We start from the raw sequence: 16,180 nt of genomic DNA, 5'->3' as shown, positions 1-16,180 counted from the left end.
AGATATCGAAAAACACTGTCACTTTTGCCTCAATGTTGAACGTTTATTTAAAGCTAGCATTGGAGCAGCTTTTCTTTTTTTTCGTATTGTTTGCAACAAGTTGTGCACGATTGGGTACAGAACAAATGGTTGGAGGAGAGGTGTAACAAAAAAATCCCTGGGTGTTCTGAGTGGTATTTTGTGCATTATTCTTTAATCTCCTAATGGAATGCACTCGGATTGTTACTCCGGATGGAGAGCAAATAGTTTTAGTATGAGGTTTTTTTGCTAGGTTTTTGCTGAACTTCATCAAACCAAATGATGGTTACACTTATTTCTACAAGCTCATTAAAATTATCTGTTTAATGCAGTGCTGGATGATGTAGTGATCTTGTCTTTAATACTATAAATCAAGCTTTTATTATCTTTAATTCAAATAAATGATTGGTTTATCAGATATTCAATTTTGTTTATGCTGAAACTGAACCACAATTAACCTTGTGTGCAACCTCAAACAAAGTGATAAATATTTACAATTCTACAGGATCTTGGTAAATATATCTCGATATAAGGGAATTATACTTTACTAAAATTGATTCAGAAATTATTGGATCCACTAAACGACTGTAAACGAACCGTATCATCAAATGCAAACGAATATTTGCGAGTATCCAATAGTAATCAGGTCACATTTCCAAAACAACTCCACCTACATCAAACGATCCGAAACTTCCCACATTATCAGCCCAGTTCCAAGCGCCAGTAAACACGAAACCCTCGATTACCGTTAATGGCAACCGACAGCCCAACATCATGGTTGTCAAATTTTAATCCTGCCCACAAAACTGTCGCCTCATTCGTACACTTCCATCATGCAAAACCGATCAAAATCAAACAAACATAATGCGAACGCCACACCGCCCCTTCCTGCAACGAATGCTGCACATAAAATCTGTTCCGCCGGCAGCTCGACAGCCGTAAGCCAGCTAAGTACGGTGTGAAAGTGCGTGAGTAGCTCCTCGCACAGGCTAATGATGACCATTTTGCTGCAGCGAACTGTAAATTGACACACACGTCGTGGTCGTCGCGCTGCTGCTACGGGGTCATGTGCTCCTAAATCAATTCGCAATCCGCATCCGAACCGATACCCCGTACTTTGTTGCAAATGGTGACGCACTCGCAGCGAACGAACGCCAAAGTGGTGTCCCTGAGCGCTGGCGAAAGGATACGCAAACAGAGTACATACCGTGCACATCGCAACCCGTACATCAAATACACTACCGGGACCGAACCATGCGTCCCCATTAGGGCGCACCGGACCACCACCCAATCGATGTAATGTGGCGCACGATCCTCCATTTTGCCCCCTTTTGGGATTTGGCCTCGGATTTCGGGAAAGTGGAAGTCCGGGAAAAGCTACACTCCCAGCGGGAGAACATACAAGTTGGCCACTGGTTCGAGTTCGTGCCTCGGACACCATTAGACGTCATTGTCCCGCGGGAAATAAAGATTTATGTTTCATCTATCACGTCGTCATGATTTGATTAATGCAAATTTGGCCAGCGCCTACGCTACGCAGTGTCGGCCTGTATCCGTGGTAACCGACTGACAAGCACTCCAATTGAAATGGATCAAATTTATTCGGCAACTGCAAACTGGTTTTGCGCGAATGCGGCCCGATTTGATGTCGTTGATGTAATTGTTGACTGGTTTAGCGTTAGGGATGTGTTCCAGTGTTCACGAGCTCTTTATGGCTATTTTATTGCTGCTCAATTTGCATACTCTTGTGCAGGACTGCTTTGGGAGAAAAGGTTGTTGTTACATGGCATTCAACCTGGACTATATTTGGACAATGAATTTAACGATGAAGATTAAAGATGTTATACTTTCCAGATAACGTTCTAGGTATTATTCGCGTCACTCTGTTTTCTACCATCTCGAGAAGTCCCAAAATCCTCCAATAGTTGTTGCTCGCGCTTCGGAGCTACACATCCATCGGATTGGTGGTTCACTGCCCGTGAATTTAATCACATCCGTCTCGATCTATTTTCTCCGGTTCTAGCCAAAACAGAAACCGACCGACGGGCAGGCGCATCGTTATGGGGCAATAAATTTTTGTACGGTCAATTAGCAAAGTGATGAAGATATTAGCCCCGGCCGTGCCCATTACAGTAACGAGCAGGAAAACTCCGTTCATCGGTCAGCATCATGCAGTTTCACTCACGACGGGGCGGGTTAGGAACGATTTTACCCCTACGCTTCGCTGCTTCCCATTTTATACTCTCTAGCTGGCTGATTTCTGACGGCTCCGGAGCAAGCTCCCCGTTGAGCGAACATCGAGCTGGTGGAAGGCCGGTGCATGTTGTGGCGGTCGGCCGATGTATGCATGGGAAAATGCGCAAATTGCTTCTCCAGCAGGTGAGAGATTTTAAGGGTGAAAGCTCATAGTTGATCAATCCTTTCGAGCGATTGCTAGGAAATAAACGGGTTACAATGTGCGATCATCCGATAAGCAGAAGGCTTTAGGGTGATTTTTTTTATCTTACAAGGTCTCAAGGAAAAGCGCTTCAAGATTCTAACAATTAAAACCAATAAACATTTTAATCAGATTCGTGTGCTATCATGGGTTTCGGAGTAAGTCGCTGCAGTAACATGACAATCATAACAGTCTTGCTATAAAATTTAATCAACTTCTCAACCAGACACAGTTAAAACTCAAACCTCGCTGTCTCGCCTTACATGACAATAATCTTCCAAATCACTCCTTCCCTTCCATCCAGGGCTGCCTGCATTATCCACACTCGAAAGGAGCTAATTATTTTGATTAGGATCATTATGCTTCCGGTGCTGCTGCAAATACAGTGTGTCCTAGGGTCGAGGCCACGGTCATAATAAATATTCCTTGAAATATAGGAACGATTTCGGTTTTATGAAGGCAATTTCGTGCTTCTTCGCCAGGTGAGTCTGATTTCACGGTACCGCAAGTTACATTACGCCGAGTGCTCGTCGCCCAGGCTAAGAATGCTCACCGTGACTCCTATTGTCACTGGTGGTCGCGTGTCGTTGTGATTCCTGCGGGTTTTTGGAACGTAGAAGAACGACCGAGAGATGTCGTTTTCTTCCCCAAAACAAAAAAAATGAAAATGTTTTGTACTTTTTCATCGTTATGTTTTGAGCCGTGGAGCCATTCTGGTCACACACACACACACACACACACACACACACACACACACACACACACACACACACACACACACACACTTCACGGTTTCGTAGAATCCTCACGCCCACACATCATTCCTGTTGCTCAGCACGCGGCTCGTTGAGTGATTTGCTGCTAGATGGCAAAGTGTTATCTACAATTCTGACACAAAGTACTGATTTCACGCGTAATAAAAACCGAAAGCCATTTATTTACAGTGAAATTTTTTACGACTTTTCATGCTCGTTTTCTCAACCGGTGTTCAGTTGAACGATACAGAAGTATAAGTACTGGAGCCCAGCGTGCGGGAAACACTTTGCAGAAACGATAAGGATGATTCGCAATCTTGCAAAGCTTTTAAAGATCCGTCTGTATGAGGTAGCTAGTGGTAGAGTGTTTTCGAGAATACTTGGCACAATTCGGGTTTTCCGTTTTACAGGTAAAATGACAGGACTTTTGCTATTAAAATAAATAGTCGAAATTGCAAATAGAAAAATAACAAATTTTAACACCCTTTTACGAAAATGTAGAACTTGTCGAATCCACATCACAAACATTCTTTCAACTTTAGACCCATTTTTGTTTCTACCTCCGAGACCAGCACCCTGTGTTCTACGATCGCCTTCAAAGTATGTCATCCATTTAAAATCCCATTTGACATAACCGAGGAAATGATACATGAAATGAAACCGAGTGGAAACGGGCCAGATTGATGTGGTTCTAAATGCGTCACCAGTCGCACTGTCCTAAACAACTTCATCGGCTGAGAAATGACATATTTGAGGAAGCCAAGCAAGCCACCAAGAAAAGCTGGTGTCCCCAAACAGAACAAAAAAAAAGTAGAAAACATCCCCAACACCGGTTAACAAGTGGTTTGCAGACAGACTGTTTGCAACTGGTAGCCACCCAATCGGGGGGATGGGTAGGAAAATACAATTTAGAAAAATTGTTACCCATAACTCACTCAGTGCCGCAGCTCGTTCAACCATGACATCGATATCGCTTTCAAAGTTAACGAACTTCTTGTATAATGGTCTACACAGGTTTGCCCAAAATCGAGACGCTACCGAAACCTTGCGGTAAGAACAACCCTTCCACTGTTGACATGCGCGGTTTCCGTTCCCCCGCATTTTTCCTGGGTTCCCTGGTCGGACCCACGTTCGCTTACGGTAACAACAGTATAAATCTCGTTAGGCTAAAATTGGTTTTGATATTCCGCAAATAGTTCTTTTCGTCAGGAAAATTTACATAATTAAATCCGTCGGTGGTATTCACTTTTTCCATCCCCCTTTGCTTCCCTTTCCTTCCTACACTCTTCAACCCTCCTTCTCCCCGTCAGTGATTCACGATTCGCTAAATAAATCACTCCCGGTGAAAGCAGATGAGATCAACGCCGGGAACGCTCTCGACGAGACATCGGTACGGGAGCAAGTTCGGCGAAGCTTACCCTGTGTCATTTGAACCATTTTGCCTGCGCAACGGTAGGTGGGGTTGTGGGTGGGATTGTGGGGTGGATTCTTTTGCAGTCTCATTATTTTGCCGTACGGGGCCCGCCCGCAATAACAGTGCCACGACGTTCTTGAACCGTTTCGGTCGTGGTGTTGGCGCGAATCATCGAGCTAGAAATAAATAAATAAAACATTAAGAGCTAACGATGGCTCAAGTTTTTCCTTCTAATGCCACTTTTGCACCATCTTTGTAGGTGGGCCGATTTGGAAAATAGTCCTTAGTGTCGGATTTGGCACGAAAACCGAAAAAAAGCAGCAGGCGAATGATTTTAATAATCGCTAATGAGGTAAGATGAGCTGAAGTGTTTAAACAGTAGAGACTAACCACACATGCCTATAACCTCTACTAAATGTTTTAACAATTTTCAAAGCATCATCGTGTCACAAAAACTTGTTCCGAAACTTGCCGCATGGTATAATTGCCTTCATTATTTTAAAAAAGCCCATAATTCCAAGCCTCCTCCACGAAATCGCTGCCTGCATGGGCTACTAACACACCCTAGTGCCATTTCACAAGGGAATCACGTTTCTTCCATTTGGAACTTTCTTGGGAGTTTACATCACGTGCGAGGAATACCAAAACCGAACGGCACAGTTTAACACTTCGATCTGCAGCAAATCAAACAGTGAGCCAAATATTTGAAATATGTCAAACATGCCATTCTTTCTCCCTCCGACCCAAATTCTCTAGACCTGGTGCAAACGAAATGATAAATGATTCTACATTCTCCACCCATACTTAGTATTCTATTCACACGATGCGCTTCTGCATACGGTGTTTACTCCTCGTAACGTACGGATCGATCAAAATGTTACTGGCAATGTTTTAGAGAAGATGGATTATATGTTAACTTCTAACAAATTAATTAGCTCCCTTTTTTCCTAGGCGAATCTTGAAGTACATGTATAAAAGGTGCTACTACTATTCCCTAGTCAGATATATTTTTAAGAATACAAAAACCAGGGCATCATGTTCTATCATCAATATCAATCAACAAAAACCGGTAAGGACCTTGTGATGATGCACACGCACCCCCCCATCCCCATCGCATACGCAATTGCATTCAGACATCCTGGAAACTTTAAAGACCTAAACCGCTCAACCACATTGGTTTTGCGGGCGTTGCATGAACGCTCTATGATGTACACGAGTTAGTACCGGCGTACGGCACAGCAAAACCTATCTACACGGCACGCAATTGTTTCGGGTCATAGTTAGAATGGGGCGTATGGATCTTTTTTTTTTTGTGTTCTCGTATCACACCCTGTCCTCCTCCTTTTGACCACACTGCCAACGATGAAAACTAACGCTTCATTGTGATTGTGGAACGTACTGCAAAACTGCCGAACGTTGTGTTTTAGTTTTTTAGCTTTTGCCTACCCCTAAACCGTGTACAGATGCTACGAGGAACAGTGTATTCGCATTCGGTATCGTGACAAGTTCTTGTGTGAAGTTTTCAATTAATTGGATCCGTTTTTGTGCAGTCTTTAACGTAGGTATCAGCTTTTTCTCTCTCTCTACGAATTACAGTCAAATCTGCAATTGAATTGAAGAATTGTGGTGTCCTAGCGAATGCTGATTGAATTGTCAGTATTCTATTTTTGCTGTGTGTGTGTGTGCGTGCGATTGTTCGAAGCAACAACAAAAAAATGGAAGGTTATGCATATTGTTGGTGGTTTCAATAAAGCCATCATGTGAATGGGTCTATCACAGGAAAATGGATAGTTATTGATTGAAGTTATCCAACAACAAATCAGTAAAAACTCAATGATTAGAAGTTTTTCCATATCGAAATCGAAAACTACTATCTAGAATTTTCTCCAAATTTTTCCTCTGTAAGAAAAACTGTAGCATCCAGGAAAATCGTTTCAATAAATTGCAATAACACTTCCAAGCTGTCACATGGATCGGTTTCTAGCTATCTGAAATTCACTTTAGTGTGAAAATAATTAAAAAATTACCAATTTCGGTAATTCACTCGACCACAACGACGCGACGATGGTTGGCAGTGGCGCTCTCGCTACCCAACAACTGCACAACGATTTCCGAACATTACTTGCACAAGTTTCCCACTGCTTGCCTCCTTCATCTTGGTCCTCCCTTGCCCTTTTCGTAACCACTGCTGGCAAATATTTCCGTTCTGCCTGTATATGTATATATACAGTATGTATATGTACAGTACAGTATGTATATATATGAAACTTCGACACAATTCAGTCATGCGCGGGGGGGGGGGGGGGGGGTTCCAGTTGCCAAACGTCCGCCACAGTCTGCTAGCGGCCTGCTGGATGAAAATCCATCCATCCAGTCCGAATCCGAACCATTGGCACACTCCCGCATCCGGGATAAAAGTTTCCCGCGAAATAGCTTTACACTTTCCAAAGTGTCAATAAAATTTATATTCCATCCCATTTTCCCTTCCAGCAGCCACCAGCAACGAGCTGTGTAACATTATGGCGAGTCCTGCTACTGCTGCTGCTGGACGAGATTGAAAATCCTAAAGCTGGCAGCGTTGAACGAGCACACGGAGAAGAAGAAGGAAAAAAACTCCATCAAACGATCGAAACACGCAACCGTTGTTGTAGGCAAAGAAAGGTTTGGTGACGAAAAACTGGAAAGGAATAAACGACAAAAAGCGAAAGTAAAAGCGTTGATTTCTTAACCAAAGTTTGACTTTCCTAAGACCGATGCAACGACCAAGCCAGACTTGCAAAACCAGTGCCAACCGAATCGAGCCAACCCGGTGCAGTGGTCTGTAACGATTATGAATAATTTAGGATGAAAAGTTCTCGACTTGCTGGTGCTTCGTTCGCTGCGTTCGTCACTTTTTTCCTTTGTCGCTTTCTGCAATTCAGTCTTCCGTCTTCTGACACTGTCAGGATCGTCCGGAGAGCCTAGCGTTATCCGGGACCCTCCCTTCCGCTGGCTACACTTAGGGAGCTACACTGTGCTGGGATGTCGCTCAACATCATCGCTATGTACCTTGGCTAGTCATAAATCTAGATTAAATTGATAAGTATTTTGATCGGCGAAGTAATAAATCAATCACCGTCGGTGGTGAAACTTGACATGGACCAAGCCCTGGACCGATCCTTGCCGCTACCAGGCTGCACAACTTGGCGCACTTCCGCAGCACGGGTACGCCGAGGCGGGCAAAGAATAACTGCTCCCGAAGGTAGCAGTTGTGATCGATACCGGTGGATGGGATTCAAATGCAATGATTGGATTGAGGCACTTAAATTGATGTCATCGATCATCGTGTACGTGTAAGCTTGATAGAGTTTGATGGTGAAGCTCGAGCTACAAATTACTGTTCGCTAAGTGAGCAACAATCAAATGTGGCGCACGCTGGAGGAGTAAAAGGAACCTCACACAAGCCACATTAATATGCGCTGCTCAGTGTAATTAAGCTGTTACAATGTCTCTATCACGGCAGCGCGTTAATCGCTTTACAATTGATACATGGAAAGTGGTTAATGTTGACGCAATTAGTATTGAACAACTATTGATTCGACGCAGGTACAGTTTATTAACTATAACGGTTATGTCTGCGATAAATTGCTTTATCAAAAACAATTACTGCGATTGTGTAAATTTTAATTCATTTTATGAACAGATTGATGTGATGCTCTGGTGGAAGCTTTTCCAACGATGGCAATGACATATTCAAATTGTGCTTTTACTTAAATTCTTCCGGAATTTCAATTAAACCATTTTCCGGAACACCTTTTCTGAACGACACCATTACCTTACAGTTCTGTCTATTTTTTCTCTAGACACCTAACTGCCGTTAGCAGTTCATGTTCATCCTAGAGGCAAACGTGCAAACGTCACAGATTACTCTGCTATCTCAAAAACCAACATCGCCGAAGTGAATGAATATGAAAAGCAACAAAAAATCAACTTGCTGGAGAAAGTTTTGGGCACGTACGTTTCTTTCGTTCACGTAGAATTTCCATTACCACCTACTCCGGACGCTTCCTGCCCGATCAGCTAGCGTCCACTCATCTCGAGACGTTGGCTTAGCGGTCAAACCATTTATCTCACGGATACATATTTGGAACAGCAGAAGAAGGCCTTTCGACCACCCGGATCTGTGGTGAAACCATTGGAAAATGTTCCGGCATCTCACATCTTCTGGTGCCGTACGGCAACCATTCGGTGCCCAAACGCCATTTGAAATGATGCCCGCTTTTCATTGCCACGGTCCCGACCGAGCTGACCGATTTACCTTTCCGAGCAAACGCACCGTTCGCTATGCGTCGGAGGTTTCCATTTGTGTGACCAAAGCAACTAACCCGATTCGCATTAGGTCAGGTCAATTATCTAATAAACTTAATTATGTAAATTTGCCCGCACTCCATCCGCTCCATCGTGCTGACCAGCGGTAGCCAAAAGCATCAATCTAGCACACGGATGATTTGAAACACTTTCTCTCCCACTCTGACCCAGGCCAACTCTCAGAACGAGCCTCGTTTCGAGAGCAAACACAAAGTGTGTGTGTTTTTTCTCGCTTCTTTTTATCCGATTTTCTACTCAACGTTGTCGGTATGTCATCAAAATCTTGTTCCGGGCTTTTTTTGTTGCTGTTGCTGTTTCATCTTCCTGCTTCGGTCCGGTACGGCGGCTCTGATTCGCAGATCTATTAGCCACCGGATAGATGCGTTGCTTTCATCCGACACCGAAATTCGATCTGCCCGTTTTTCGCGTTCACCTATCCTGCCCGTTGGCACCCAATCGCTAACCTATGTGATCGCTTAGCTCAGCCAAACCCATCTATCAAACAATCGGTCTTACGGACCGGTACGGACGCTGGCTTCTACCGAAACGCCATCTGCCAGCGAACGAAAAAGGAAAGCTCCCCTAATTTGCCCATAGGCTGCACAGTTTTCCGGAAATCCGATCAGCAATCCCGGGTTTCGGGGTGTTGCGATGCTTTATCTTACCGCCTGGGTAATCCGATTTTCCGATCACTCTAGCTCACTTTCATCGGCCTAGCGTGATACGATCAAGATGTTGATCTAGGAACAGCTTTTCTTTTTGTGTGTGGAAAAACGTTTTGGCAAATTGATTTACTCCTTATGCGTTGGTGTGAAGTAGCGTTCCGTTCGAATGAGTTTTATTGCAGGTCCACCTTCCCTATTTTTCACATGGGTGTGTGAGAAAAACTTAAGGATGATTAACGAAATTAACAGTATAGTCGCACTGTCAGGTTGATATTATTTATTTGCTCGAAACAAGATAAAGCTGCCCACGAAAAGGTTGCCAATTACAGTGATGACTACTGGCTCATGAGAGTATAAAAGAAGAAATTATATACAAAGAAAATCAGGAAAGTACGTATAGTGTGATCAATTCCATTCCTTCAACATGTTATTTTGGAAACAATTCTTACAATGGAATTTCGCACACCTGTGCTAGGCCACTTTAAACTTCATCAACGATCAACAGCTATAGCAGCAAAGATTCTTCAACACTAGTTTACTAACGACTGACAGGCATAAAGGCATCAAAAAGCTCAAACGTGAAAGCTACGGGGAGCACAACAACAACAACGAGCAACGAAACAAAAAAAAATCATCAATGCACTCAACTTCTTGCGGCCAAATTTCCATTAACCAGCACTCTAACCGTGGCTTTCCCACTGCGGAGGGGAAAATCGACCTCAAAACGATGGGCACGTTTTGACCGTTTCGGTCAGCTTTTACGTTGGCCAATGGCTGCGGATGGTTAGGGATGTACGGGAAAGTGGAACTGATTTCATGATTCTGTTTTTTTTTTGGTTTTGTTTCGAATGAAGAAGCTCCACCAGGTTAGCTCGTAAGTCGACGAAGTGCGCATCAAATTTACGATCAACCTGGAAATTGGTAACTTCATGCCTTGAGGAAGCTGGAAACAGAAGCAAAAAACTGTTCTCAACCCTGTCTGCAGATGATGGTCGGCTGAATGTTTTGATGTAAATTGGAGTGAGCGTGGTTTTTTTTATGGTAGTTTCATATCCGAATGTGATGGATGCCTACAACCGTATACAGAATGTAGAGAATTGAAATGATAGTTTCTTAAGCGTAGTCCATCAATGTTCTGAACTTGGTAACTTCGAATTGAAAAAAAAACATACAAAACACAAGGTAAGCAACCCAGATAAGTGACAAAATGTATAAACATTGGCTGTAAACTTATAGCGGCTCGGTGGAAGATGCGACAAGGGCACCTCTTTTCATACGGCAGGACCGGGTTTCAAATCCCATCCGGACCGTAGTCAGAACTGACTATCCAACTACATGGCATCATTAAGTCTAGTTAGCCAGAAATGGCAGGCATGACTTAAGAGGTCGTTAGGCAAAGCAGAGAGAGAGAGTGAGAATAATGTTTTAAAAATAAATCTAATCTACTCAATAAAGTTATTGTTTTTAAAAGTTTTTTTAGTTTTTGCCATAATTAATCACACTTTGGCTTTGTTCCTTGGAACAACAACCTTGAAGGGTTTCGCCCTGCCCTGTCATATCTGGCTTTCTGTCACTTGATTTTGTCCGTACCAAAGTAGTCAGCCGCACGTACCGCGGGGTAGCGGTCTGGATGAGATTTGATCCCCGGTTCTACCGTTTTGCTGGCACCACTATCGCCACTGCTACTGAACCGCCCCAAGAATTACCAGGAAGATGAATTATGATCCCCAGTCTTGCCCGCGAGAAGATCAGTGGCATTATCGCTTCAACCACTGGATCAACCACTCAATAGCCTGTTTTTAAGTTACTTCAAGTACAACCACATAACTATACTATCACTTTATTAAAAGAGAGTTGCAAAAGTCCCTAACATTTAACGACGTTTTCTCATCTCATAAGATAAGGTCTGGCTATGGAACCGCTGATAAAATCCGCTGCAGTAAGCTAGAAACGGCAGTCTAATACCTTCGAGGGTTGTAAATCCATAGCATAAGAAGACAAATAAAGAAGGCATGACTATCAATTTTTGGTTCTTGCTTGGCAGGTAAATTAAGGTTTTCAGTCATTAAACTTCAAACTTCACATCTCAACCAACGGTTGGCCATTCAAAGAATAGGAGGTTCAGATTAACCGTTAAACCCTTTCGACAGAATAATAAGGATTCTATGATTAGAATTATGCTTTAGAAATTATTGTCAGAAATATGTATTGAAAAAAATGTCTCAGCATATTTTATATGTGATCTTCAGCGCCACTTACCATAGGTCTCAACGTGCTCGGATTCCGGTAGTACTCGCTCCCGGCGATACTTTGCAGATATTTCTTATTAGTTCCATAGATTGGCTCCATTTTCTCTCCAGATCAGTGATGCTTCCGTACTTGTTAAAATTTTTTTTTTTTTTTTTATTCATAAAGAACGGCCTGGCCGTATTGCTACTTGTTAAAACTATTCCACCAAAAACGAAACTTCCACCTGCACACATGCACTTAGTTATTCACTTTCACTACGACACACACACTCGAATAAATACACCAGCTACACGCTACACCAGCAAGATGGAGGATGGAGCTGCTGCATGCTTTTTCTGCTCCATCATCAAAACCTGGTGCGGATGCTCCATTGCATTAGGTGTGACACACTTTCCTACACTGTGCAATCTTCAGCGCCACTAAAGTTATTCCAGTTTTTTTTTTTTTTGTTGTTCGATGCTGTCTGCCGTCTTTCCCTTTCGAAGCTAATCCATCGTTAGATAAAGAATGGAACAGTCTTCTTCCGCGGCACTGTTGCTTTTCTCACCGCACGGCCAGGTTTCTCCCGGGTGAATCTGCAAAATAACGCACGTCGCAGATGAATAAAATAATTAAAATTTGGTTCACTTTCGATAAAAAAAAACCACCCGCGCTCGAAACCGTGCTGCACGTAAAATGTATCATTAAAAACCCTAACTTCCAGCACCCGCCGGAGGAGGAAATTCGGTTGAGAAACGTTTTTCCATCAATTAGATTCGTTCGGCTGAAGCATGCTGGAAGTGATATATTGGTGTCCAAAATTTGTTTTTCTCTTCAATTTGTGTCGGTTTTATGTTGGTGTTTTTTGTTAACTTTTTTTTCATCCTCCACTTTCGCACATCCACATAGAGAGAGTACCTTGGCAAAGCTGTACATGGGATCGGTAAGTTAAACTATAATTGCAAGAGAAGAAGTGTTTTCGAACGATTTTGGAACACCAACCTGCTCGAACCAATCGAAACCACCACGTCGATAAGCTGATCAAACGCGTACGTGTCGCACGTTCGGGTTTCGACACATAAAGTACCAAAGTACGTACATAGTTTCAGCTGGTGCAGGAAAAAGTTTCATCTACACAATTACCCAACGCTCAGGGCCGGGACGTACGAAAAACTAGCACAAGTAGTGCAACTTGTTCAAACCAGCCCGAGCAAAATTGACCCTTCCGCAAAGAGACACTGCTCAATGGCACTCTAATTGCCCGCTTGATTTCGATGTGTGACGTCGTTGACCAACACACAACACACTCAACTTCTTCATCTCTCGTACCGCAACTGCTCAACTGACCACAGGTGCCTGTCGATGACGCTGGTCTTACTCGGTCCGACGCCAGGACGTTTGACCCACCGTTTTTCCTTTTCCTTGATGGAGTCAATTGCCATCGGGGAAATATTCACACTTGTGTACCGAACCGGGGTTGGGAAACAACAAAAACTTGTCCGCACCCATTGCCGGATCACACGGAATCATGCTGGTTACCCTTTTCCCTCCGTCCGGATACCGTTCGAAATTGCTGGCCTGTTGCCGAACTTTGCATTCTTACCACAACGGAGACCGTTGGTTTCTGACGTTTGACAACGGGTTTCATTGCACGGGACTTCGATGGTCGAACTTTTTACTCGACAATATCGCAAAATTTCGCACTTTCATCGTTCGATCGAACGGATAATACACTTTTTCGCCTCCCCGAAGCCCTGCATGGTGTGCTTTTCTCTTGAAGCAGCATAAAACAGGATCAGAGATTGGGTTTTTTTTGGGGTGGAAATATTTTACCTATTTTTGTAGAACGGTTTGGAACCCGATTTTGCTGCAAATGAAACATCCACGAGATTAAAGCGTATTGCGATGAAATTCATTTTACACTTAGCACGAAAAGCATTTGAAGCTTTAATGTGGTTTCTTCAATTTTAAACGCTTCTTTACAATTCTTTAAACCCCTTCTGAACAAGTCGTTAAATAACTAACAAACATACACTTTAAAGCACAATATTTCCTGAAACTGTTTATTCAAATGTGCAATAAGCTGCGAGGCACGAACAACAACAACACCATACACCTCGCAAGATCTTGTTTTTCCTGGATGACGTATGGCGCATGGCGCACGGAAAGCAGGTTACCGGAACAATGAGATACAGTCCGAGGAGCTCGCTTGGCCCGCTTGCGCTTATTGCACCACTAAAAGGGCGACACATTTTCCGCGACACATTGTCCAACCCCGATGGTGGCCAATGGCCGAGACCGGTTGGCTGGCCTCATGCGACGCACGCACCACGCTGCTGGGAAATGACAACAACCAGTTTACCCACCGTCTCCGGCGTAGATTGCATTTTCATTTACTTCCTACTTTTACTCTAATTAAAAAATAGCGAACCAGCGTACCAGCGTTCGGTAAGATTCCGTTTCGTTGACGCACATTCGCCGGCCGGGATGATAGACGATGACGACGACTCGAGCGTCTGCTGTTTTCTCGCCCGACGTTGCCCGTCCGAGCTTTCCTTGGACTTCGTCGTTGACGAGTCTTATGATTCATCGTTCAGCACGGTTAGGCGAATTTGTGCAAACATTGTAAAGCGATGAATCGGGCTGAAGCTTAGTTTTTGTTTAGTTTTTCCATTGCACGGTGGGAAGCTTGCAGCGTGCCGTTTTCACTTCCATGATTAATGCTATCCACAATCAATAAAATAGTGTGTTCCCAGCTGTTGGTGATGCTTCATAAAGTTTTCCTTCTTTTTTTCTGCACTGTTGTTTCAGCTAATTGTTTTCCACAATCAATTAGTTTTATCACAATTACAAATTTTCTCACGACAATTAATAGAGAAATAATTTATCAATTGACTGAACACTATTATAAACCTGGTACCTTATAAATAAGGTTAATAAGGTAATAAGGTAAATATAAGGCAAAAAATATTTAGCTTAAATTATGTAAGCTTTTTCTTCATGGGTAAATTTATGAAAAAAGTTCTGTAACTTAATTTCAAAAAAAGCACCTAAATACTTTTTTCAGAATAAAAATGTTCTAAATGAATCTGTCTAAAGCTCAATATGTCTTTTTCTGCCATTACTGGCTTCCTTGGCTTAGTTTACCCGTAGCTGAATAGTTAGTCTTGTGTCCAGACACATTAGTTTGCTTTACCTTAATAATCTTCTATTTTAGCAATACGGCCAGGCCGTTCTTTATGAATAAAAAAAAATCTTCTATTTTTAGATGAGCTAAACAAATTAAATTCATTACAGCAAAAAAAAAACACATAATGCTCATTCATCTTCCACTATCGATTAATATACTGCCAACTAGCCAAAAACCCTTTTTAAAAACTATCATGTTTGGGTGCTAGGCTTAACAAATGAAGACACATGCCAATCGCATACAATTATTTTATCACCATTTCCCAGACACCACATACAGAAAAAGAAAATCTTTCCTCCAACTGCCCTTTCCACACACTCAACCTCACTGGCACGAATGTCGGAACTGTGCCAATGGTCAAATGGAAAGATTGTTTGCCCTGATAGCACCAAACCAAAGTTACCAAAAAGTAAAAACCACAGTAATTGATAGCAAATATAAACACCCATCCACAGTGGGAGTTCCCCATCTGTGCCGGCAGTAGGTTCATCAAATTTAAATCATCAATTAAGGTGGCAAGACCCGAGCCGTCGACGACGATGAGGCCCACTTCGGTGTGCGCTATAATTCACACATCACAGTGACTATCATCTTTAGCCCGATGGAATAATTACCGGCCGCTTTCACCTGCGGCAGTGCACACCTCAGCCGTGCCCCAGCAAACATGAACTTTCAAAGAAAGCAGCCATCTGCCAGCACGTTCGCCAACGACCGTCTCATGGCTGGCAGGTGGGAACTGGTGCAGCTTCGGCCTATACCGCACAGCCCGCCCGAACCGTTTGCTGTACGCACCACGAACTGTTCGTGATCAAAAGAGCATAAACCAACGCCGGTGCTATGGTTCTAAAGAATGGGCCGAGTGCATGAAAGCGAGGACTTCTCACCGCATCGATAGTGATGATTGAAATTCTTGATATAACAAGTTGCAAAACCACAGTCGGAAATTAAATCTGCACTTATCGGTACTGTGAGGTAGAGCGTTTTAATGACTGTCGACGACTGACGGAAGGCTGACCTCAATGAGATGTGTGCTAGATGATGCTGATGGTGATGCCTCACACGCAGCATCCACAAACCGTGCTTCGGAAAAAGCAAAACCTTCGATCGTTGTGGTGGTGGTGTTGG

The 16,180-nt window shown here is 43.2% G+C and overlaps 1 protein-coding gene across 5 annotated transcripts in view; it reads right to left on the bottom strand.

Moving 5' to 3' along the window:
- LOC118514466 (mucin-5AC) overlaps positions 1-16,180 on the bottom strand; it is a 43,525-nt gene that overhangs the window by 20,888 nt on the left and 6,457 nt on the right. For 3 of the 5 annotated variants that reach the window (XM_036061391.1, XM_036061390.1, XM_036061388.1), the window contains exon 2: positions 11,896-12,461. In XM_036061391.1, the coding sequence (XP_035917284.1) occupies positions 11,896-11,985 (90 nt within the window). In that variant the 5' untranslated portion in view covers positions 11,986-12,461. Of the gene's footprint in view, positions 1-11,895; positions 13,688-16,180 lie in introns of those variants that run through there. The other 2 variants (XM_036061392.1, XM_036061389.1) reach the window with 2 other exon arrangements.

Source organism: Anopheles stephensi, chromosome 3 (assembly GCF_013141755.1).
Source record: "Anopheles stephensi strain Indian chromosome 3, UCI_ANSTEP_V1.0, whole genome shotgun sequence".
NCBI classification, from domain to species: domain Eukaryota; kingdom Metazoa; phylum Arthropoda; class Insecta; order Diptera; family Culicidae; genus Anopheles; species Anopheles stephensi.
This window is presented reverse-complemented; position numbering and strand designations above follow the sequence as displayed.